The 23,896-nt window shown below is 51.2% G+C and overlaps 1 protein-coding gene across 3 annotated transcripts in view; it reads left to right on the top strand.

Annotated features, from left to right (window-relative positions):
• Positions 1-23,896, top strand: part of SND1 (staphylococcal nuclease and tudor domain containing 1) — a 392,192-nt gene that overhangs the window by 279,174 nt on the left and 89,122 nt on the right. For all 3 annotated transcript variants that reach the window (XR_014833971.1, XM_021078633.2, XM_085005550.1), the window contains one exon: positions 17,724-17,833. Coding sequence is in view for 2 of the 3 variants with exons in the window: in XM_021078633.2 (XP_020934292.1) it covers positions 17,724-17,833 (110 nt within the window). In the remaining variant the exon portion in view is untranslated. The remainder of the gene's footprint in view (positions 1-17,723; positions 17,834-23,896) is intronic.

The raw sequence follows: 23,896 nt of genomic DNA, 5'->3' as shown, positions 1-23,896 counted from the left end.
ATCATTGCGGAGTGTCTGTTTTTCTAGCCTGTCGTAAGCACCTTAAACCAAAAGAGGGAAGGCGATGGGCCGAGCTGGTTCTGCCGCACGTCCAGGCGGACCCTGCCGTCTGCAGCAAGGAGGCAGAATGCTTGCTGTGTCACGCTGGCTCCACTCCCTCTTGTGTGAAATGACGGAAGTGGACAAAGACTGTCTCAGGGATCTCTTAATAACTCCAGCTTTGAAGAGGCTGAAATACCCCCTTTTTTAGGGAAACGTTTTAGTAAATTCATTTCAAATGTGAATTTCTGACTCACAGGAAGAACCTGAAGTTCTGCATTTGTCCTTTATAAGCCCGATCATCTAGGACAAGTTAATTAACCTGTCTTTGCCTTAGTTAGCTCATCTATAAATTAAGGATGCTCTAAGTAGCAAATAGCATGATTTGTGTATGTGGTGCTTAACCTGATGCTTGACCACAACAGAAGTTACCACTCAGATTACAGTCGCTACTATTGTTACACTAATTTTTTTGTGATCAGTCTGTATTCTTTTGAAATATGTCCCTCCAAAACGCCTTTCAGTATGTAAACCTAGCTCTGATAATAACAACTACTTCCCAGCATGCTTTTTAAAAGCCAGCATAGCCTATCAGATTATCTGCCTACTGAGGAAAAGACATGCAAAAACAGAATTCCATAGGCTAAACCAGGGCACTGGGCAGCTTGAGTGAGATGGAGTGCATTCAGCCGGCACTGATAGGGTTCAATGGCAAGAACAACTGCCTGTCAAAAGATAGGGCTTAGGATGTGTACCTCAGAACCAAGCCGGCATGTGACCTTGTGTAGGTCGTTTTAATTTCTCTGATTTCCAGTTTCCTGCTCTGTGCGCTCAGCAGTTGCTCAGGTTCTTTCCAGCTATAAAACGGTGTGATTCTGTGACTGCTTCGGTGCTACATGTACATGTCCTTAGGGTCATTTTCTGTTGTGTTTTGGGCTGAGAGGAAAGCGAGGCACTGTGCTTTTTTTTTTTTCCCCAGGTTTTCCTTTCGGTTCTGTGTGCGTTACAGTATTGTAGTCACTGTGCATGTGCTATCGGTCCTTGAGACGTGAACTTGCGTTAAACCATCCCCCTCCACCCCCCATTTTCTGTTGAGCACTGGGTGTTATCCCTTTTGCATGTTATCTTGTTGCCTTATTGATTCTTGCCTTATTGAATCCTTCTTTCATCCGCTGTATATTAATAAGTAAGCCGGTCTTCTGCGTCTTTACCACGGAAGCACTGGATTCGAGTGCTGTGATTCATTTATTCCTTCAACAACCTTCATTGCACTTTTGCCCAGCTTCAGGCCACCCTTTGCAGCCAGATTATTCTGCAGGAGTTCAGCTCTGAGTTGTTCAGATGTCACCCTACCCTGTAGCACAGTTTCTTTGCTATTTAGGCTGATCACTAACCTTTTTATACATCTTGGAAAGCTGCAGGCCCTCTCTTCAGAAAATGCCAGATACAGGAGATGGAAAAAAAAGGTGTGAGCAGCCAAGGAAAGAAGGGGCACTTTAAAAAGCCTCATTACTCAAAACAGCACATAGTGTAATGTGGCTGGCATGCCGCCTGTAAGAGGGACAGTGGTTGAGGATTCGTTTGGAGAGTCAAGTTCCCCAGCCTCTGAGGGGCCCTGTGTCTGTGCAAGGCTGCCAGTTAAGATCGCACTTCATAGATGTTGGCGACATGGCTCGGATCGTCAATGTCAAAAAATGAGACACCTGGGGAGTTCCCATCATAGCTCAGTGGTTAACGAATCCGACTAGGAACCACGAGGTTGCAAGTTCCATTCCTGGCCTTGCTCAGTGGGTTAAGGATCCGGCGTTGCCATGAGCTGTGGTGTAGGTTGCAGAGGCGGCTCGGATCCTGCGTTGCTGTGGCTGTGGTGTAGGCCAGCGGCTACAGCTCTGATTAGACCCCTAGCCTGGGAACCTCCATACGCCGAGGGAGCGGCCCAAGAAATGGCAAAAAAGACCCAAAAAAAAAAAAAAAAAAGACCTGAACACAGGGAGATAGCGACAAGGCTCTTTACTTCTGCAGAAGGGCGCATGTGCTCAAAGAGCAAAGAAGAAAGGACCCTCCCTGTTTACCCCTAACGCAGGTGATGCACCTGTCCCCTTCCCATTGGTCAGGTCAGGGCGCACATTCATCTCCATTGGCTAATTTGAAACAAATTGTTACTGGGAGAAGAGGGAAAGAGGAGGGGGGTGGCAGGAAGGCATTGACACCAGAGCAAATTGGAGTCACCAAGATTTCCTTTGATAGAAAAGACATTATGTTTCTTCGCACATAGAGAAGCCGACGGCTTGGAGTCGTAGACATGCTTAGCCTTCCTCAGCTTCCTCAGTCACTGTCAGTCTTCTCTTCAGAAAGTGCATGACCTCTCAGAGATTTCCATCCAGTTTCACCCGATTGGCAGACACTAGCCCAGGCCCGTCCTTGACGCCCCCACCCTGCCCCTGCCAGGTTAGGAACTCCCAAGTTGATAGGAAGCAGTGAATGGTGGGTATTGCATTGTCATTTTTTATTTTTTATTTTTTTTTTAATTTTAAGAGTGACCATTTCAGAGGAAAAGCACACAGATCTTAAGTATACAGCTTAATTCTCATATGTATATAAATACGCATAGGATTCCAGGTAAGCAGGTAGCTGTTCGCCACATCAGAACAGAGCATATTTCTAGCTGCCCAGCAGGCTCTTTAACAGCCTTCCCCTCAACGATAACCAGAATTTTGACTTGTGTCTCCATGGGTTAGTGTTATCTGTCCTGCGCTTCATACCTGGAATCATAGTCTTATCTTGCCCAACTTTAGATTTTACCCAGCTTTTTGCGGAGATCACCCGTGTGTTGTTCGATACATCGGAAGTCCCTCCGTTTTTCATTGCATCGTCTATTCTTAAAAGATGACTTGTACCGCAGCACAAAGACCAGTTTGGGAGGATCCGAGCTGACGTGAGGAAGTGTGGATAGGAGGAAGCCGGACCTGGGCTGCAGGGTGGGCCTGAAGAGGAGAGGGCAGGCCTGCTTGGGAAGGTTCTGACCTAGAATATCGTTGGTTATTTGATGGTAGAGAATGGAGAAGAGAGAGGTCACTCTTCTGGCTTGTAAATCATGGAGCATTTCCAAGGAGAAGGTGATTAGGTCACTTTTGAGACCTTGAACGCTACTTATCTATGGCTTTCTGCAGGTCCAGATGAATTTGCTGGAAAGGTCAGAACTGAAGATGAAAACTCTTGAGAGTCATCAGCTCATAGTGGAATCTGAAGGGCAGGGAAACGATCGCCTAGGATTGGGGTTTAGAGGAGGAAGCAGCTGTGAAGCTACAAGTTTAAAGAGCAGTTGGGAGAGGAGGTTCTGACAGCAGAGGCTTAAAAAAATAGGGGGGCCCCAGGAGGAAGGTTTAACATGGAAGCCAAGGCCAGGCAGAGACCTTGGATCTGGGAGAGGGCTTTGAAGCTCCTCGAGGTGTGGTGTTTGGTGCCATCGCCGCTGCCCCCACTCCTCCCCCCGAGCTTTGTGACCTGTCTCCGGGCCTGCCGTCCACACTGAACTGTGTGGCTTCTCAGAAGAGAGGTGCTGTTTCTCCCCCTACTCGCTGCAGAGTCCTCCTCCCACCTAGTCCTCGAGAAGTGTCCAGGTTGCACCTATTTCTGAGGCAGCCCTGAGTTGGACGACCTTTCAGGAACTGAGTGCCTGAGCTTCCTGGGGGCCTCTCTTGCTGAGGGAGCTGGGGTGCGGGTGCCGGCCATGCCTGCCTGTGGCCAGGAACAGAGATGGGTGCAGAGCCGGAGGGGCAGCGGGCAGTGCCGCTCTCTGGGAACGCCCCCCCCGCCAGCAAGCTAGGTGGCTCCTTCGCTTACATAAGATGTGTGTGTTCTGGCAGGGAGGAGCTGCGCGAGTGAGTGTTCAGCAAAAATGATTTGTGTGGAGTTATTTTGAGACCCCACGGGAGGGAATGGCAGCCAAGCCCTGCAGTATTTTAAACTGCATCACTCATCTCCCAAGATTAATACATGCCAGAGCCTCGGCCAGAACGTTGGTAACAGGGAAATAAGCATCTTAGGGTCCTAACCAGTGAGAAATGTCAGTCCTCCCGCTCTACACGAGGCGCCTGGGAACTGGGTGTCTGCAGATTCCCCTGTACAGGCTCCTGTGATCCTGTCTGCCCTGAGGGCCGGAAGTGGCCGTTGCTTCTTTGGGGTTGGCCTGGCTGTGCAGCCACAGCTTAATTGTGCTCTGATTCGCTATAGAGGGAGCAGACTGGCTTTCCTTTAGGTAGAGAAGGGAGCCCCCTTTCGTGGTCCCCAAATCCATCATTCGGTGGTTGAGCTCCCTGTGGTTCCAGGCTGGCCGGGAGGGAGCCCACCTTCCCCGGGCAGAGCGTTCACCTTTCTCCTGACTCAGGCGTGAACAGCTGTCTGAGGGCGGCTGACTTACAGAAGAAGGAATTCTCCAGTTTAGTGACATTAGGGGAGACGGCCTCCGTATGAAACACTTTGCCTTGTTTTTGTTTCGCTCTCGGCTGTTGTGCTGTGACATTTGCCTCCCCTCCCCTCCTGCCGATAGCCGTCCTCTTAGCCATTCAGGAGCCGGGGTCTCCCTAGGATGCTGCCTAAGGGGGAAAAGGCCCTCCTTCCCCTCCACCCCCACCCCGGCTCCAAGGTTGTGTGGCTCCTTGTGCCAGGACGTCTTACTGCCTTCTGCCCCCAAGGGCTCCATCGGGGCTAGAGGACTTTTCGGTGCTTGCTAGACTGTGGAAGGAGGGTCCAGAAAGAAAGGACCCTGTCCGTGACTGCTGTTTTGTTTTGTTTTACATTTTTAGAGAACAAACAATTATTTAATGACACAAAGTATGGAAACAGAAAAATAGTCACACAAAACAGACAACCACATGGTATGTGGCTTTTTGGAGGGCCCCCCCCCCAGTTCCTTACAAGGACGTGCCCCCCAGTGTTTATTTTCAATGTAGATGCCGTGTAACAGGCCTCTCAGGCCTCAGCCCCTGTCCTCCTGGGAAGGTGTGGAAGGGGGCATGCTTGACGAGAGGCACTGCTCATGCTTGTGGCCCCCAAAGAGAGAAACTTGCTTCCCGCCCATTGCAGCCCCGAGGAGCCGCTGTCCATGGTCTGAAAGGCTCTGGCTGATGGCATTTCTGACTCTGATGCTGGACTAGGGCGGCCTGTTGGGAAGGGGCTGGGATATGATGAAGTGTGAACTTGAAACAGAAGAAAGTGAGAAAGCTCAAGCAAGCTGGCATCTAAAGTTTCCAGGATGGTGAAAGGGAGCCCGGCAGGCCGCCTAGGGTGCAAGGCAGGAGGGCGACTCCTGTCTTCTTTTGCCCTGGGCCGAAACTTGATTCCCCTGTGTGCCCTGCCCAGGAGTCCCCCGCTCCTGGGTCTGCTCTCCACCACTTCAGCCACTCTGGCTGAGTGCGGTTGTGGTACAGCCCTGGTGCCCCCTCCCCACAAAGAGCAGTTTCTGTTTGACCTGGTCGTCTCCACCGCCTCCGTCCTCTGCCCTTCAGTCCGCTTTCCTTGAAGGCGGGAGCCCACGCAAGTGTGCGCACGCGCACACCCCTGGGTTGTCACGGCGCCAGGAGCATCAGGCAGCGTGCTTGATGGCAAGCTGTGTTTGCGAGGTTGATCACCTCCACCCTCCTTAAACGCGCTGTTGCCACTTCCTTACCAGTCGTGCCCTTATTAGAAATCATGATTTGGGGCAGGCTTCTTGTCCCTGGGCTTGTGCCTCGTGCTGTCCTTTAGGTGTGAGTAATAAGCCCCCTGGAGCAGCTTTCCTTTCTCCCTTGAAGACGAGGCCCAGCCTGATGAGACAGGTTAATATCTCCCACTCGGCTGCAGATAATCACGCAGCTTGTCCGTCAGGCCCCTGATTTCCTCCCTGGCCGTCCTTTCTCTCCTGCTTTTCAACTGAAGCTTTGTATCTGGCATCACAGTTCAAATCCTGGTGCTTTGGTGCCCTGTTGCTACCCTGTGACAGGAGCTAAAAAGCCTCAATTTAAGTGCAAGCCGTGCTTTCAGTGTCCCACTGGCCACAGTGATGACTGAAATTGTCCCTTCTGCAATACTGCCCCAGTGGAGAGCAAAGGAAGCAGAATTCTTTCCTTTCCCTCGGGTTTTCCCAAACAGGGGAAACAGTCACTCCAGTGGAGCAGCCCTTCCCAGAATTCTGCAAAGTGGATTCTAGGCAGTGGTTTGGCTTTGTGCTTCCTTTTTATCCCCAAAAGCCCAGTGAATGAATGAGAGACAGAAATGAATAGGCTGCTTGTCACAACACCACCGGGGTCTCCACAGTGCCTGGGGCTGCTGCTGCGAGACAGAGTGGAGGTGGGCTGGAGAGGAGGCCGTGGAGGCCGCCCCCTTCCGCAGGCCGGCCCCCCTCTCCCCACAGTCCCTCCAGGGCTCCCACAACCCAGGGGTTCCTCCCGCACGACTGGAGCCATGTCTGGCGGCAGCCTCCTGCCTGGAGGAGAAGTCTAACTCTGCCTGGTCACGGGGTAGGCAGTCTCGCCATCCTTCCCCAACTCAGGCAGCACATTTCACCTCCAAAGACACCTCTCCACAGCGGTAAGAAGGGCTGCTCCCTGTGGAATGAGCCCCACCACCCCTTCAAACTTTTTAATTAAGTCAGCTAGGAAGGTAGTTGCTGCTGGAAGATGCCTTTTATATGACCCAGGCTTAGAGAGGAAAGAGAGGAGAATGGTAGGAAATCGAGTCCTGTGCCTTTTGAGGACCTGGGGATGTTTCGTCTGACAAGATAAGACATGAGGATGAGAGGAAATAGATGCTGGACTGTCTTCAAATACTTGCAAGGCCATCAGGGGAGTTAGTGGATGTTTTAGGTGGTCCCGAGGAATTGGGCCAGGTTTTAGAAGGCCTGGGGTGTCGGGCTGTGGCTTTCTGCCTTTAAGTGGTGAGTTGCTGGAAGCTGCTGCTGAAGGGTTTTGAGCAGAATATTGTGCTTTAGGAAAATTAATCAGCCAGGAAGAATCAGTCCAGGGGAAAATGGAGGGCAGGCAGGTAGATCAGAAGAGCTTGGCTCAAAGTGCCAGGAGCCTGAACAAGCAGTTGTGCTGGGGATTGGGAGGGTTCAATGGCTGATGCAGACAACCATGGAGGTGGAAATAATGGAATCAATGCCATGTGGCAGCCAAAGTAGGGACGCATCAGAAATAGCGAGGTTTTCTGAGGGGAGGGGTCCTGGTGCTGCAGTCGGGATAGGGGTCGAGGAAAGAAGCGGAGATTTAGCAAGAAGGTGAGTTTGATCTTAGACTTTTGAGTGTGGGGAATTGGCAGGATGGCACCGGGGAGCCGTCTGTCAGACTCGTGCAGATTGGGTCCCGAGCTTAGAGGACGTTCAGGATTACCTGTCTGTGGGGTCTGTGTGATCACGTGATGGAGAACATGAAAACGGGTGCACTTTCCAGGGGAGAGGGCAGAGGGAGAAAAGAAGAGGGCCCAAGATGTGACTGAGGGCAGCAGCAGGAAGACAAGGCCAGCGGCCCAGAGAGAGGACCCCAGGGGACAGAAGCAAAGGGAGGAAAGAATTCCACTACTGGGATGGCAGGTGAGAACTGTACCACCTCGCCCCCCAGAGCTCCCTGCAGCGTGGGACCCAGCGCCGTGTGGAGCAGGACTCCTGCCAAGAGGACATGAGCCTTGTCTGTGGGGAGGTGAGAGGAGGTTACTTTTCCGAGTCGAGGACGGAAATAAAGTCTGCGTGGCAGTGAGCCGTGTCACGGTGCCAGTATATTGTCATGGAGTGGAGGACACGGCTACCGTGAGGAGCACAGAACGGCAGCTCTGGACGTGTCGAGGTTTTGAATGGGGTCTGGGGGGGTAGAGTGGGAATGGAGGGGAGCACAGGAGCGCTGACGTTCTGGATCGGGGTGCAGAGAGTAAGCCTCGCTTCCCCTGAGCCGAGTCGGCTTCCTTCTTACCTTCTCAATCTCATGACCACAGGCTTTTTTAGTATCTTTATTATTATGCCTGAAGATACCCTTGGGGTTCCCTTTTGGCACATCGGGTTATGGATCCCGTGTTGTCACTGCCATGGCCTTGGTTCGATCCCTGGCTTGGGAATTTGCATACCCCCCCCAAAAGGTCGATCCTCGTGCTGTCCACTGCACTGACGCTCTGGTTCTGGGAAGATGAGCGCTGCCTCGCCTGGATTTTTTTACCCAGCGTCCAACGAGCTTTAAAGCATGAGTCGGCAAACTTTTCCTTTAGAGGAATGGACACTGAAATTTGAATTTCACAGTTTTTCACATGTCATAAAATAATCCTTTTTCAACCATTCAGATACGTCTGAGACATTCTTAACTCATGGGTTGTACAAAAACAGGCAGTGGGTTGGATTCGGTCCATAGGAAGTTGTCTGCCTAGCCTTTTTTTATGATGCTAACAAAAAAGAAAGAAAGAAGGAATCCCATTCTTCACCCAAAGCCCAGAATTGAAGCTGCTTATCAGGAATAGGATGTATTTAACTATCCAAGATCAGCCCGTGCTCTTGAAGAACCTTGGCTTTTCAGAATTCCTCTCGTTTTGGGCTTGTCCTTTATTTCTGTAAATATAAGAGGTGGAGTGCTCTTCCTCAGAGCTTCTCCGCGCTCAGATTTTTATTCATTCTCCTTGCTTTGGGGTCTTAGTATTCCTCACGCTGGCTGGTTTTTTTCTCCTCCGGTTCCACTAGCTGAGCATACTAATCTCTGGACACTGGGATTTCACTGGCCTCGGGAGGAGCAGCTCAGGAATTGTCTGAGCAGCAGGCACAGGAAGGGCAGTGGTTGAGAAATGTACTCCGAACAGCGCAGAACCACTTTGTTGAAATAACAACACAGCTTGGTTTAGTGAGAGTCACTCTAAATTGATGTGGGTAAGAAGCTCTGATATTTGGCTGCCAGGTGTATGGCCGGATACCTTCTGGAAGCTCGTGCTTACAGGTTCCACGTATGTGTTGCCTGGGGCGCTCTCCCTACCCTGGAGCTGCACTCTACCAGCTGGACAGTAGATTCACATTTTCCCCTTTATCCATGAATGTGGAATTTAAAAGACCAAGATTGGAAGTCCTTGGTACCGAAAATGAAACTTATTTTTATACATCTAAAGTTTTTATTTGATTTGAAGATAAAGTCACATGTTTAAAATAAGTCAGGAAAAGCAAAAGTTGAGGTTCTCATAGAAACCAACTCCCCCTCGCTGCTCAGACACAGGATTTGGTTTGCGCTTCTTAGGTGCCATCTCCATGGTGCCACGGTATTAGGTGTAAACTTGAGCAGTGCCGCTCTCTTGTCACAAGAGAGACCATTGTAGCCTTGGCTCTTAACCTCAAAGGCTTTGTTTTCCGTCATGAGGTCATGAGGTTATTGTTTTGGCACTGATAATTGGGAACAACCCAAAGGGAAAAAAATTGTAGAGGGCGCAGTTGTTTCCTTCTGCTCTGAGTTGGTGGTGATAACACTGCAGCTGCTGCGTACGGCAGCCCCCCAGACGAACACGTGTATTGTGAAGCAGACAGCCTGCCATCTCCACCCTACACAACAGGGAAAGCCTGGCTGGCGTGTTTCCCATGGCCGTGTGCTAAGGCGGCCCCAGGAAGGGAGCAGCCTTTTTTCTTCAGTGATAGTTTTTTTTCCTCCCTCTAAAAATGATTGTTTTCAGATCTTGCTCTGTGGTGGGAAGAATTCATAAAAGATTATTCTGATGCAGGCCCGATCGTTATCTGCCACACCAGCTCCATCTGAAAAAGCTTTTCTCTCTTTGGGGGATGATTCTTGGGTGTCTAAAGCCAAGGATAAATCAAGCTTGGTGAAGCCAGTTCTGCGCACTGCCTGGCGTGCCAGACCGAGGGCCAGCAATCCAGTATAAGGCCTTGAAGCCATCCCTTCTTTGTCTCCTCCTTGGACAGCGGTCAGTGACTTAGCATCTAACGCTCACTCTCCTTAAAGGCCCCGAAGTCAGAGTTACTCGATTCGCTCATGAACTCACCAAGTGTTACTAGGATGCATATGCGAACTTGGAAGAGGACGTGGTTATGACAGGTTTGTTGCATCTAGTTGTCTAGGTTTTCTTCTCTCTGGCATCGTCTTCAGCAGATAGTTATTGAGTATCTGCCCACCGTGGGCCAGATACTGTGACTCCAGAGAGAACCGGCGTAGAGTTACCAGAAATAACTGCAGAATGGGATCCCACCAACAGGCTAACAACTGGAGGTGAGACTTGCGACGTCAGCCCTCTGCTAGTGGTCCCGCTGTTGTGACTTGTGCTCCCTTCTGGAGGTGCCTCCCTCCACCCCTTCCTCTTCAAAGGGAGCCGCAGTTCCCGGCCCGTTGTGAAGACTGGATCTTATTGCCACTGTTCCCAGTTTGGTTTCTGGTCTTTGAGAAGGGGCATCAAACATCACCAAATCAGTCTCCCCTAAACAATCAGAACCATGAACTAAAAACAGCCTCGGCCTTACCTCTTTGCTCAGTTCTGACTCCCCAAACTACAATTACCTGAGGAGCTGGATCTTTTTAATTAGGATTTTCCTTCATTCTTCCTTTATCCCTTTATTCTCATCCCTGAAAGAGCGTTAGCAGTGACATGTTCCAAAATTGGCCCAGAAGATGCTACCTCCCCCGAGGTAACAAAATAGCGGTTCAGAGAACAAGGGAGAGTGTAAAGAATTTGAGACGATGCAAAATCCTTGTTTCATTTCTGACCCTTTTGATACAACTCGAAGCCCTCTACCACGTAGAACTTAACTCCTAGGAGGAACCACCTGTCTACCATTCGCCGTGCTCTTCGGGCCATTTTAGGAACGTGAAAGGGTAGGACCAGCTGCTCCTAAGTGGGACAGTTTGCAGATCCCGATTGTTAGCTGACTCACTGACATTTGCAGCTTGAGACCTCCAGAAAATTTCCACTTTAAAGCTTGTGAAAGAGGACTGAGAGCAAGCTTTTTGCTATGTGAGATGTGTGTTCCATTTCCAAGATCCGGCTGCGTGAGGCGGTTTGGCTTTGCATGTAGATTCAGGTGATAACCACGTTCCTTAAAATCAGGCAGATGGCCGCCGAGCCTCTGCGTTTCGTGCCGATGGCTTCAGAGTCCCGGCTTTTGTTCTTGGTGCTTGGGGAAAGAGGAGGAAAGGAAGGGAGTGTTCCTTTTCTTTGGCTCCATACAGAGTTAAACATCTTACTCTACGAAGTGGGGGTTTTTTTAATTTTGGTTTTCACTGGCGGGGAGGATGGCAGGGGAAAGTATAGAAATGGAACTAATTGAATGTGGGGCTAAAAATCTCCGCTGAGAGTCTGAGTTATAAATTGACCAGCTGCAGCAGCAGGGACTCGGGCAAAGGTATTGGAGCGCAGTCAGTGTGACAGGAAGCTGATTTCGGTGTTCTTCTGTGCCCGGCCTGGCCCGGCCCTTGACGTTTACTCCGGGGGATTGTGTACACAAAGACGGGGGATGTGTCCGCGCTTTCCTCTCTGGGAAACTTAGAGCATCTCACAGCCTTCCCACCCGGGGTCTTAGAGGCCAGGGATGAAGATGCTCGGTGACATGAGAGAGTCTCGTCCCCCGTCCCTTTCCCAGCTGTCTGTCCCCCGGCTCCACTTCTTCTGCTAACCAGGCATGTGCCACATGCCAGAGATGAGCACTGTTTTTGTTCTGAGAGCCCCGCAGAACTGCCTTTTTGTCTCCTCTGTGGTTTGTTTGATCATCAAAATTTGCAGTAAAATTTCAGGGAGCTTATTGAAAGTGAAGGTAACTTGGTTTGAATATTATTTAAGAAGATTTAAAATCTCTCTCCCTAAATTTAGAAAATGAAACCACAGTTCCCTGGTCTGGGCTGCTTTCACAGAAGCGGAGGGATGGGCTTCGTGGCCACCTTTCAGCTTTAGGATCGAGTAATTGCCTTTTCATTTCCATTGGGAAACTTATTTATAACCTCATAGTCATGCCCACACTAAGTTTTTCCGATATTTCATCCAGATTTTCTTTCCCCTAATAATTACACCCTCTGTTCTCAGGCTAAGCGTTTTCCCTCCTTTTCGTGTTTACACCTTTCAAATATTTGCGGATTGTTATCGTGTCACCCACTTAGTCACCGCTTAGCCGAGCTGTACAGATTTAGCACCTTTTATCTTCCCTTTCATGGCAGGCCTCCCCGCCCCTGAGTCATCTTCTCCCGCGCTCTCCAGCATCTGCTCCAGTTCTCCGCCCTTCCATGCGGCTGCATGGCTTCGTGGAGCCGGACATGGGTTCATGGGCGGGAATTGTTTTACACGATCTCGGTGCTCCGACTTCGGGTCTCACTGGTCCGTGCGGCCCACTTCCTCTCTGTCTTTAAATTGCAGTTCCCAGGTGTGACAGGTCCAGGACAGGGGGGCGGAACGCTTTTTCCATCCTCGAAGTGTTGGGTCACCAGGAGGATGCCATCGGCCCCTTTCCTGGTATTTGCAAAAAGTCTTCGACTCTGGCTCCTCATGAGCCACGTCCTTCTCTGTGTGTGTCCTTCTTTTCCAGAAGCATTTTTCACAAACAGCCATTCACCATTTGTTTAGAATCTGCAAAGTCGCTGTGTGCTGGGCAGTGTATGGGATGCTACTGAGAATAAGATCTGAATAAGACATAGTCCCCACCCTAAGAACAATTTAGATTGAGTTTTATTGGGGTTGGAAATACCAGATTCTCAGGCAGCCTTGCTCATGGAAGCAGTGAGGGGAGAGAGCAGATTATGGGAGTATCTATGAAACTCGTAGCCGGGATCCAAGGTAAGGTCAGATCTCAGCAGCGGGTGGCTGTGGGGCTGCAGTGGATCCAAGGACTTCACTGCCATCTCCCGTGTTAGTGATGCGCCCGCGTCCGCCCGCCTTACCCCCTGCTCCCGATGGGCCACCATTCTGCACACCGTCCACTTCACATTCCAGAAAGAATCTTTCTCATCTCTTAGCTTCCATTTCTCTTTAGACAGAGCTTTTTTTCCCTCAGCCAGCCTGGCCATGACTTGGTTATCCTTGAATCGGGTGCAGTAGCACCTCTCCCCTCCTTCATTTCTCACCTTCTGCTCTGACCTCTGTCCCCAGCTTTTGATCAGGGGAGAGGACAGAAGCCTGGGTCATGTGCTGGAAAACACAGCCGCCTGAGGCTGACCCTCCTCGAGGGACGGGCAGTGGGAGGCCCGTGATTGACTTGGCCGGCACAGCCTCCCGGCCGTCTCCTGGACACAGATGCATCCGCCTGACATAATCCAGTTATCGCATGTGAATTCTCAGGATTCTGCACCCTAGAGACAGCTGAATTCCCCACCAATAGCATACTTCATACAACGGCAGCAGAAAATACCGCCCTTGAGCCGGTAATGAAGCTTCATGAGTACAGAGTCTGCGTTTTAACCTTCCAACCCAGGGCCTCGCCCGGAGTGGGCACTGATACTTGTGAGGCGGAGGGAGGAACGGTCTGCCCAGGGGATTTTCAAGTATCCTAAAGTCAGCAGATGGCGAAGAGGAGGTCCACACGCCTCCTCTGTCCTCCCCACTGTAGTGTCCGTCGTAGCAACAAGCGCCCAGTGGACAAGCAAGAAGCCCCATCCACCAGTCCTTCCCACTGGTTACTGTTCCCCATAGACGTGTGTCTGCTGCAGCCAAGGCCTGGTCCCCTGTTGGCTGTACTGTGTGCCTTTGGGAAGCTCCCAAGCTAGCCGAGGCTGGTTGGCCACCCTTGCCTCTCACTCTCAATAAAGGAAAAAGCCACCACACTCTGAGCCCAGAGGCTTAATTATCATAAAACTCCACACACGGTGTACGACATTCGGAGCGGTACCTGACTCTCTCACATGGCCGTCGATAGAATCTCTCATAGAGCCATTATTGTATCATTAACAAGAATTTGTGCTTCTTGTTCCAAAGCCGACTTTCCGAAGTGTTTGTGTTAATTGACCTGGTTAGTCAGGGTCTCTAAATGTATCATTTCTTTTTAACAGAATGCTCTTATAGCCCAGCATTTTGCATTTGAAAGGGAGCACCCGATATTCCAGGAGTCCGACCTTGGGTGGGAACTCTCAAAGGGGCATAACCCAGACGGTAGAGAATTTGGAGCGCCTTCACTTTACAGACAGACCTTGGGGGCCCGGGAGGTTTTGTACTTTGTCAGCAGCAGAGTGAAAACAGAAATGACATGCTGACAGCTGGTGATGAATTTTTCTCTCTACGCCATATAAGATCAGGCAGATCCTCTCTTTTGTTTTTGAGTGATCTTGGTCAACCATTATACCCCAGAAAGCAGAGAAAAAGTGTGACAGATAGTGACTTTTTCCCTACGGGCCAGTCGGTCAGTAAGGCTTTTTAAGGAGGTCGGGGAGCCTAGGGAGCGGAGAGAGGACGCGCGTCTTGCCTGCCTCTCGTGTGTCTGCCCTCGATACAGATCGGCTGGGAAAGCCCCCACTGCGGGGGGGGGTCCTCTGTCGTCATTCTGACACACACCCCCACTGTGATAGGAAAGGAAATGTTCAAGAATGGTTGGGTGGGTTTTTTCGTTTGTTTGTTCATTTTCACAAAATGGTTTTTCTGGTTTTTGAATGGCTTGTCAGTGTCAGAGGTACGTGTGGCAGTCACCCTGCACGGGTGGCCTTTGAAGCCCAGTAGACTCCCGCATGTCCTGAGCTGTAGCAGTGCTGTGCCGGGGCGTTATCAGAAAAGACAGTGCTTGGCGGTCATACACGCGCCCCCCCACCCCCCAGAATTGGAGGCGCTCCCTTGCCTGGCCTCCTGCTCCCATTCCTGAGCTCCCCCCTTTGCTGCCTGTGGGCTGGCCTGCCCGCCCGGCCTGCAGCCTCCAGGGCTCACTCTTTTCTTTCTTCTGCTTTCTTTAGCCTCTTGTCTTGGTAACAGAGCGGCACACTGGCGACGCCAGCCCAGTCCCACAGTGGAGTCAGGTGCGGCGTGGGCCAGGCTCTTGGGAAAGAGAGTCAGCGGGACTCTTCCTGCTGACAGCACGTGCCTGTCCCCTGCTCCAGTGGCCTCTTCGGTCCTTCTGGCGCTCCGATATTACCTTGTTTGACTTCCTCTCTGTTAGTGGACAGCATATTTCTTGATCCCTTGGGAGCACCAAAGCAAGTCCCAAAGCTGGAAATAAGCACTCGAAAAATAAGCGTGACCCTTGAACTCTCCAAGAGGGCCGCAGGGCCTGCTCCTCCCTGCCGGCCTTCTCTCTCCACACCTCCATCTCATCCCAGGGTTCTCCACACCGTGGCCATGCCACACCAGAGAGCTCCAGTTACAACATGTCATAACTCTTCATGAAATAGGGAGACAGAGGGCAGCACATGTGGTCATGTGTGGAAGCTGTCACAGGGGTATCTGCATGACCCCTACGGAAGTGGAGGCATCATAATAAACACTGAAAGTTTGAGAACCACTGAGTTCCCATTGTGGCTCAGCAGTAACCAACCCAACTATCCTTGAGGATACGGGTTCGATCCCTGGCCTCCCTCAGTAAGTTAAGGATCCAGTGTTGCCATGAGCTGTGGTGTAGGTCGCAGACGTGGCTCAGATCTGGCGTGGCTGTGGCATAGGCCGGCAGCTGCAGCTCTGATTCGACCCCTAGCCTGGGAGCCTCCAAATGCCGCAGGTACAGCCCTACAAAGATAAAAAAAATAAAATAAAATGTAAAATGAAAGCTTTCTTTGGCTGTTAACATTGTAAAAATCAAGGGCTCTTTCATTTTCACTCGAGCCCCCATCTCTCCTTTCAAGGTTAATCTCAGGCTTTTTGACTCCGTGAATTTATTGATGCCTTTCTGGAAAATGAGTTCCACTTCTCTCTCACTGCCTGGCCCTGAGATGTGGGAGGGAGGAAGGGAGGCAGCCCAGTGATCTTGCCCACATGACTCTCAGGTAGGGCCTTTGCCATGCCGTCTTTGCGTGGGCGGGAGAAGAGCCCTGGCCACCAGCTCCAGCTGCTCCCCTGCTGCAGCTTCTCTCCGGCGCTGTGCTCCCTGTCCAGCAATCTGTTTCATGTCATGTGTTGCTTTTTTGAGGCCTGGTGGCTTGGAGAGAAAGCTCTGTTCTTGAGCTTCTGAAAACCTGGGTTATAAACTATGACCTTTCCTCTGAGCCTTATGACCTTGAATCTGTGCTGTGGCCAGAAACAAGAGCAGCCACCTGGCTTCATCCATAAGGGATGTACCTTCTGTCCCAGCAGTGGCAGCCCCTCTTCTCTCAAGACTCCCAGACTCCCTACCATCCTGTCTTCCTGGCCAAACCCTGCCGTGTTGCAGAAGGAGAGACCCGCAGGGACCTCAGATGTAGGCGTGAAGTGCATCCTCATATCATCTTTATACATATATTTAGTTTGGTTTTTGGCCGCCCCCTCAGCATACAGAAAAAGTTCTGGACCAGGAGCAGCCACCCAAGAGGCTGCAGTGACAAGGCTGGATCTTTAACCCACTGTGCCCCAAGAGAACTCCTCTCCCCTATATTTTGATTGTTTTCTTTTCCTATGTCTCTAGCCTAGTTGCAGTGTTGGCTTCATAATTACAGCCGCATTATGGATTTTTTGGAAATACTTCCAAGTCTAACTCAGACATCAAAATGTGACATGTCCTGGCCTGTCACAGGTGACCACTGTTGGTGATAAATATTTGCAAAACGAATGACTGAATCAGAGAGAGAAAGAAAGGCAGGCTACATCGGTTAGTGAGCACTTGTGCTGCAAGAAATACTATCCTTAGCTACATAGGGATGCAAAGGTGAGATTTTGTCCTCAGGAATCTTACAGGCTAGTATGGGGAATGAAAGGTGTCTGAGCTTTTGAGCGTGGGTAGTCGCTAATAGTGTTAATGATAATAATGATAAAGTAATCAGAGCTAAAATGTATGGAACCTTTCCGTATGTCAGGCATGGTACTAAATATTTTACTAAATAATCTCCCCTAATTCACCCAGCAGCCATGCGAAGTAGGTTTTACAGATAGGACAGCAGAAGCTTTGAAGGGGCTCAGTGACTTGGCCAAGGTCACAAATCTAACAAGTGATAAGATGTGAATCCAGGTCTTTGTGGCTGCAGCCACGCAAAACTTCATCAATATTCTGTATTGTTTTGTTTTTTCTGCGTCTCATTCTGAATGAAAAACCGCTGGTGCTCTTGTCCCAAATACAGCCCCAAGACGGAGGGCGGGGGTGTATTTGAAGAGGAAAATGACACCGAGCGCACACTCTGGAACTGGATGCGGAGGTCAGATAGTAAAGCCAAGGTGTCTAGGAGTCAGCCGCGCCGGCTCTCCGGAGGCGGAGTGGCTGGGGCTAGCCGTGTGATTGGTGAAGGGGCCACTTCTGTGAGCTGTGGTTAAAGCAGGGAGGCTACAGGGCTGTGAGGAGGGAGGATAGGAGATGAAGAGCCGTCCCACGTCTTGGCGGGCGTGGGAGGGGCGCCTCCTGCGCACCTTCTTTGGATCTCCCTGCGTTGCCCCATAACCCCCTGCGGCAGGACTGAGATGCCCGCCCCGTCCCGGCTGCCGTGATCCTGTGCGTTTTCCTGACCTCGGGCGAACTACACTCCCCGCGTCCACCGCGCCCTCGGCCCTGCCTCCGTGATGGCGTTCTCATCTCATGCCTGGGTCGTTGGCAGTGCAGGGGACCATCCTTGCTGTACACCAGGCCACGTGGGCCCCTTTTCATGGCAAACTCTTCTTTTCTCCTGACACAGGCATCGAATGCCCCAGAGGAGCCCGAAACCTCCCAGGCTTGGTGCAGGAGGGAGAGCCCTTCAGCGAGGAAGCAACGCTCTTCACCAAGGAACTGGTGCTGCAGCGAGAGGTAGGCCACCTTCCCGCTGCTTCTTGGCAGAGGAGGAGGGAGAAGATGGGGCTCCCTCAGTCCCATGTGTTTCTGCCGTGTCGGAGATCGGTCTGTCGCCTTCCCCGTCCGTGATCCATTCTGGGTCTGCCCACACCCTGTTCCTTGAGCCCTGCGTCACCGGCCAGCCGCGCTCCAACGCCTCCTCCCCACTGGTGCCCTGCGGTTCGTGGTGAATGCCAGGCCGGCCCCGCCAGGATCCTCAGGCAGAGAGCTCACGGCTTTGCCATCTCCTCCTTGGTGAATTAGCCTGAGCGGCCTGCCTCCAGCTGGATTTAGAAGCTTGACTAACCCTGTCAGGGGCCAATTTTCTTTGAACATTTATTTGTATCTTTGAGTAATTGCATTTTCTGTAGCGGGTTTTCTGACTTAATTTAATTGTATTTCTCTTTCTGCCTGTTGGGCTGGCTCTCACAGGCAGGAGTTCGGCTGCTCAGCTGCCATGGTGCCCGTCGTCTACCTGCTAATTTTTATCAAATCATAGTCAACAGATCCGTCTTCTTTGCAGGAGTATGCCAGTCACTCATCCTGCTCGGTGGGCACAAAAAAGGAACAGTGGGGGCGTGTGCTGGGCTCGGGCCTAGGATTTTAGATCTGCCTTTTGCCTCTTTTTTTTTTTTTTTTTTAAATGATCAAATCCATAGGGTACCTCCAGCTTTTAGGCAATATCATAATTCACACAGAATGAAAAAGATTGTGGGGGTCTTTGGCTTCTTGAGAGCAGGTGTGTGGGTGTCTTTGGGGGTATTCAGCAATGCACATGGCTGTTGATAGGCGTCAGCATCTCATTATGATTTGACACACTAGCGAAGGTACTGCAGGTGGGGGCTGAGCCCCCTTAGCTGTCTCCTCAGGCTCTCACGTCACCCTCTGTTTTGTGGGTGGTCGGCTGCACGTTTCTGTGAAGAAGCAGTCCTTGTGTGAACTGCAAGGGGTCCTCCCCTTTTTGTTAACTGCCCTCCATGGGTGAAATTATTACCAATTCAAGGGGGCCCCCTGCTTGAGACGTATTTCAAGAGTCCAGACACTCCTGCTATCTGTCAGTAGCTGTTGAAATTGTTGACGTGGCCCAGGAAGGGGGCAGGTATGTTCGAATTCCCTCCCTGTGTAACATTCCTTTGGCTATCGAACCACAGAGCAGTTTCATGTTGGGGAAGGCAGGTGAGTTTCACTCATGGTCATGACTTAGCGACTTCATAGCGGGAACAGGAACAGCTGTGTGTTGTGCTTTGAGGGAGGAAACCCCGCACCGGACTGCCTAAGACACCTGCTGGGAGCATCCTTATCACTTACTAAGTCCCATTTCTGTTCATTTCTCACTAGAGTCCTCTTCCTATTGTTTCGCATCCCCAAAGCTTCTTTCCCTTTCTTTTTCAACTCTTGTTTCCCCAGCCACTTTTCTTCCCAATTACGTTTCTGGCCGCTGGTGACCAAAAGCACAAAGGGGTCAAAGAGAATACTGACCGCTTAGACGGAGTGAGTGGCCCGAAGCTCTTGTGCTCTCGCATGGTTATTGCGACCTCACCTTTGTGTGTTTGCTGATATTTGATTGTTGAAAAAGATTAAAGAAAACAATGTCCCCTTCTTCTTTGATGCCCTGGCTTATAAGTGAGTTTGCAGATCCCTAGTCTAATCCAAAGTGGATATTTATCTTTCTTGGCTGTAGTGTCCTGTCTCTCATAGCTGTAAGGTGGGGCCTCTTGATAAAAAACCTTTCTCCATTTTCTTAGCTGCTTGTGTGATTACTTGGGCTGACTGTTTGGAAAGGTCTTTATCCAGAGGAAAGATGATTGTGGCCTAAATTGAGAATAACTCGGGATTTTGACCAAAGGAACCAGCTAATGGCCTGTTCTCCTGTGCATTTCCCTTCATATGACGGATGAAACGCTTCTGAACAGTGCGGGAAAGAAGGGAGGTTTGGGTTTGGTTATAGCCACCCCCCCACCCCCACCCCAAAGATCTAGAAAAGCCTGATGGGTGCGGTGATCCTTCCCACCCAGAGGAGAAAGGGCTCTGTGGTTGCCAGGTTGGCTGAGCATGGTCCACAGCCTCCCCCCTCATGCAGCGCTTACCTTTAGGGCAGCGTCCATCATGAGATTCCACTCCAGGAAGTCTTCTGGGGCTGAGCTGCTGCTGTGATGGCCGAAGTCAGTAGATTTGCTTACCTTGTACCTGTCCCCTTGCATTTAGCTCAGGTCATCAGGTATGTGACGGTGTGGTTGTCCTTGACCCCGCCCCACCCCGCCTCTGGACATTTGTTTTCGCTTTTTTGGGCCACACCCGTGGCTTGTGGAAATTCCTGGGCCAGGGATGGAACTCGCACCACAGCAACCACCCGAGCCGCTACAGTGACAATGCCGGGTCCTGAACCCACCGCTCCCCAGAGGAACTCCTACATTTTTTAAGTTACCATGTTTTTGGCCAGGATTTCTCTACCCCCCGCCTGCTTTTCCCAGTTCCTGTGAAACTGCTCCGTCATATAGGAAAGGAGCGACAACAGATTTCACAGCAGCCCCTGGGCCCCAAGTGGGAGCCCGCAGAGATACGTCCATCGGGTCGCACTCAGGAACCCACAGACCGACTCGGGAAGGATGTGGGCAGGGGAGTTAACTGTGTAACGGACGCCACCCCCAGGTCAGCCCCTCCTGGGAGCGGACAGAAAGCTGGGGTGCAAGGCACTTGGCGCTTGGCCCTGAAAAGTGACTGCTTGTCTACAAAGTGCATTGTCTTAGCGTTGGGTAGACAGGGCGGGTGCTGCTGCCTGCCGCCTCCTCTGCTTTGGCTGAAGACGCTGCATCCCACATCCTCACGTGGGGCTGCACTGCCTCACACAAGACTGCGCGCGTTTCAGATGAGACCTGAGGGCCCGATTTCCTGAAATGTGTTTTGCAGGACACCGGGCAGGACAGAGCTCCTGACATCTCTGGCCGTCACTCAGCTCATTTTCCTGAGTGTCTCCTCTGCCATCTCTCATCCTTTTTCTCCATCCTACTCCATGGTCCTTCTCCTCGGACACCGGTTCCTGTGGGTTCTCGTTCCTTTCTCCGAGTCGGGAGTCTGGGAGGGCTGTGCCAGGTCACTGGTCTGGTGTTCTGGTGGTGCTGCCAGCTTCAGGGCGAGAACAGTGAGCTAGACACCAGGTCATTAACCTGATTCTCTTTGTGACCTTGAAGGCCAAACCAGCCAAGCAACTCGCCGAGGACTTGAGCGGTTCTTCCCAGCCTCTTGCAGTTGGTACACAGCAGGCCTGGGCAGATCTGTCCCAGTGCACGTTTGTAAATAAAGCTTTATTGAAATACAGCCACACCCACCTCTTTAAGTACTGGCTCTGGCTCCTTTCATGTTACAGTAGCAGAGTTGAACAGTTGCATCAGGGTGTGTGGTCTGCAAAGCCTAAAATATTGACTATCTTTTTGTCTAAAATGTTTGCTGACCCCACTATACGGGTTTTGCCGAGTTGGTTTTAAATGGTATAGCCCTGAAAATGAGGTGGTTCTCATGTCCCCCACCTTTGAAGCTGGGTGACTTCTGGACACCATGTGCTTGATGACGCGCCCTTTGCCAGACGCCCCCTTGGCCTGCCTCATTTCAGGCAATTCCCTGCCACACTGCCAAGGACAGGAAGATCTGGTGTAATTTCCCAGATGGGGAATTGTGCCCGTGGCTAGCATCTTCCCAGAAGTAGTGGTGAGAGACAGACAGCATTAGATAACGGGCTTGAAAGTACAAACTCCAAGGTTTGCACACCCCAGTTACCTTTGGTTCTGGGAAAGCAGTTCCTTCCTGCCTGGGCATTCCTCTCTGAAACACTGAACCCGTGATCCCAAGCCATGTCTTCCTCTCGAAGCCCTTCCGGTGATGAAACCAGCCGTTTGGGATCTCTCCACACCTTCCTGTCGGAAGGCCAGCTAGCCAACACTCACTTGCTGACCCACGGTTTTTGGAGGGGGCGTGAGGTATTATGAATCAGATCAGTGCACTGTTCCGGGCTGTAGGCGGTGTGGTTGGGGGAGGGGAAGGAGCTTCTATGGAGGAACGGGGATCATTTCCAAGGCCCTCCTCAATGACCCCTTTGTCCTGAGAGCTGCGAAACTGCCCTTTGCCGCTGCCTGGAAAATGACGTCCTCGTGCTGGACAGCGAGCCGAAAACTCCGGCTGCTGCCCTGACCTATTTCCCTTCTTCCTGCTGGCCTCAAATGGGAGGATGTCCCCCCTGGGGAGCTCATTTTGCAGGCTGCAGTGGCCAGGACTCAGTCCCGGATTCCCTCCCTCCCTCCCTCCCACTACCCCTGCTTTTTTAAAAAACAAAAATGCATGAAAGCATCACAAGCAGCTGTTGCTGTTTGAAGAACAAGTATTTATGTTTCAGAGAAATACAGGCTCAGCGGTGAATACTGGTGTAAATTTAAGGGGGGGGGGTTCCTCTGGGAAAGAATTCTTAAAGGAAGGGAAAGTGGTTCCCTCCCCTTTGTTTTAGCAGCAAGCGTGCCTCACCTTGTCTGAAAAAACTAAACCAGTCTAAGCGGTTCACTTGATCTAATTCTGTTTTTCCCCATGCCCTTTGTCTTTTCCCCAAAGCCCTGTGGCACACGCCCTCTGACCCTTCCCATGGCAGCTCTGCGGGCCCCTTCCCTGTCGAGACACGTTGGGGGAGGAACAGTAGCTGAGTTCTATCTCTGGATTAAAGCGGTGAGGACAGCCTCGAGGAAATCCACTGGGGTGGCGGACACCCACTGCTCTCCGCCTCTCTGTCGGTGCCACGGCCCCTGGGAACCCTTGCTGAGCTGGGAATAATAACCTGCTGGAGAAGCAAGCCGCTGTCCGGCCACGGTGCATTTATTTGCACAAAGATACCCTGTTCTAGATTATCTCTGCCGCTGCCCAGGACAGAGGGAAGGCGGTAGAGCCAGCGCTCCAACCAGCTCTCTTCTCCCGCGAGGTGTTGCGGCGCTTCGGGGGCTAAAGCTCCTCTCCCCTCCCCACACACTCCTGACAGGTCATCACCCACCCGTGGTCTTTCAATCTGTTTTCCATTTAAGGCTATTTTCTTTGAAGGGGGGGGCTCAAGTAAAGACTTTCTGTCTTAATTGTGATAGAACTTTCATCTTATGTGTAGCATTTTCCAGTGTAAAAGCACTTTCATGTACAGTATTTTGTTTTAATCTCATGGCAAACCTCTAAGAAAAATACCATCCCTGGTTTTACAGTTCTGGAAACTAGGGTGCAGAGTAAACCACCTCTATTCACAAAGCTCGTTGTAGGACAGATAGCAGGACTCAAACGTCTGCGTTCCCCGTCTGGTGCTTTTTCCCCCAAAGCTTTGCCAGTTGTGCTATTAGAAGGTGGTCGTTCTTTTTAGCCATATTTTAGATCTCTCAACCCTTAAATGTCTGGGGCTAATGAATTCGTAAAAGGTCTTGCCGGAGATCCAACGCTGCCTGCGTGGTCAGGAGCCACTGAGTCTGCTTCTAGATGCTCTCGAGGCCACAGGGAGATCCTAGGCATTGCTGAGGCTGCGCCTGTCCTCGTCAAAGACCTTAGATCTTGTGATGGCCTGATTCCTGCCTCATCTGTTGCCTGGCCTTTGCGGCCCTTGCTTTTTATGTAATGATTCCTCTCTCAGCCTGTTTTGCTTCCTTTCAGTTTGATCATCCACATCGCCATTTCTCATCTTTTTAAAAGACCACTGGAAGTGCATTGTTTATAAATGTATAACTGCCCGTTGCCTCTGGGATAAAGTTCCGTCTCCTTAGCTGACATAGATCCTTGATGGCCTCTCAGCGTCATGGCCCCAGCCCTCGTTTCATAATCCACACCTCCTCAGAACTGACCTCACACTCTGGGTTCCCCACGCCAACATGCCCTCCCATCCCTCTGGGCAGCTCAAGCTCCCACGCAGCACCTTCGCCCCTGGCCTTCAAGATCCAGCTCCTTCTCTAGGAGGCCCGCCCTGGGTCTCTGAGGCTGGGTGAGATGGCCCTCCTTCAGCCCCCAAAGCGTCTGTCTTGTACTGGCCCGAGCTGA

This window comes from Sus scrofa, chromosome 18 (assembly GCF_054392235.1).
Source record: "Sus scrofa isolate SSC_HxYL_T2T_F1_AM1 chromosome 18, Sscrofa_HxYL_maternal_Yorkshire_Landrace_v2.0, whole genome shotgun sequence".
NCBI classification, from domain to species: domain Eukaryota; kingdom Metazoa; phylum Chordata; class Mammalia; order Artiodactyla; family Suidae; genus Sus; species Sus scrofa.
This window is presented reverse-complemented; position numbering and strand designations above follow the sequence as displayed.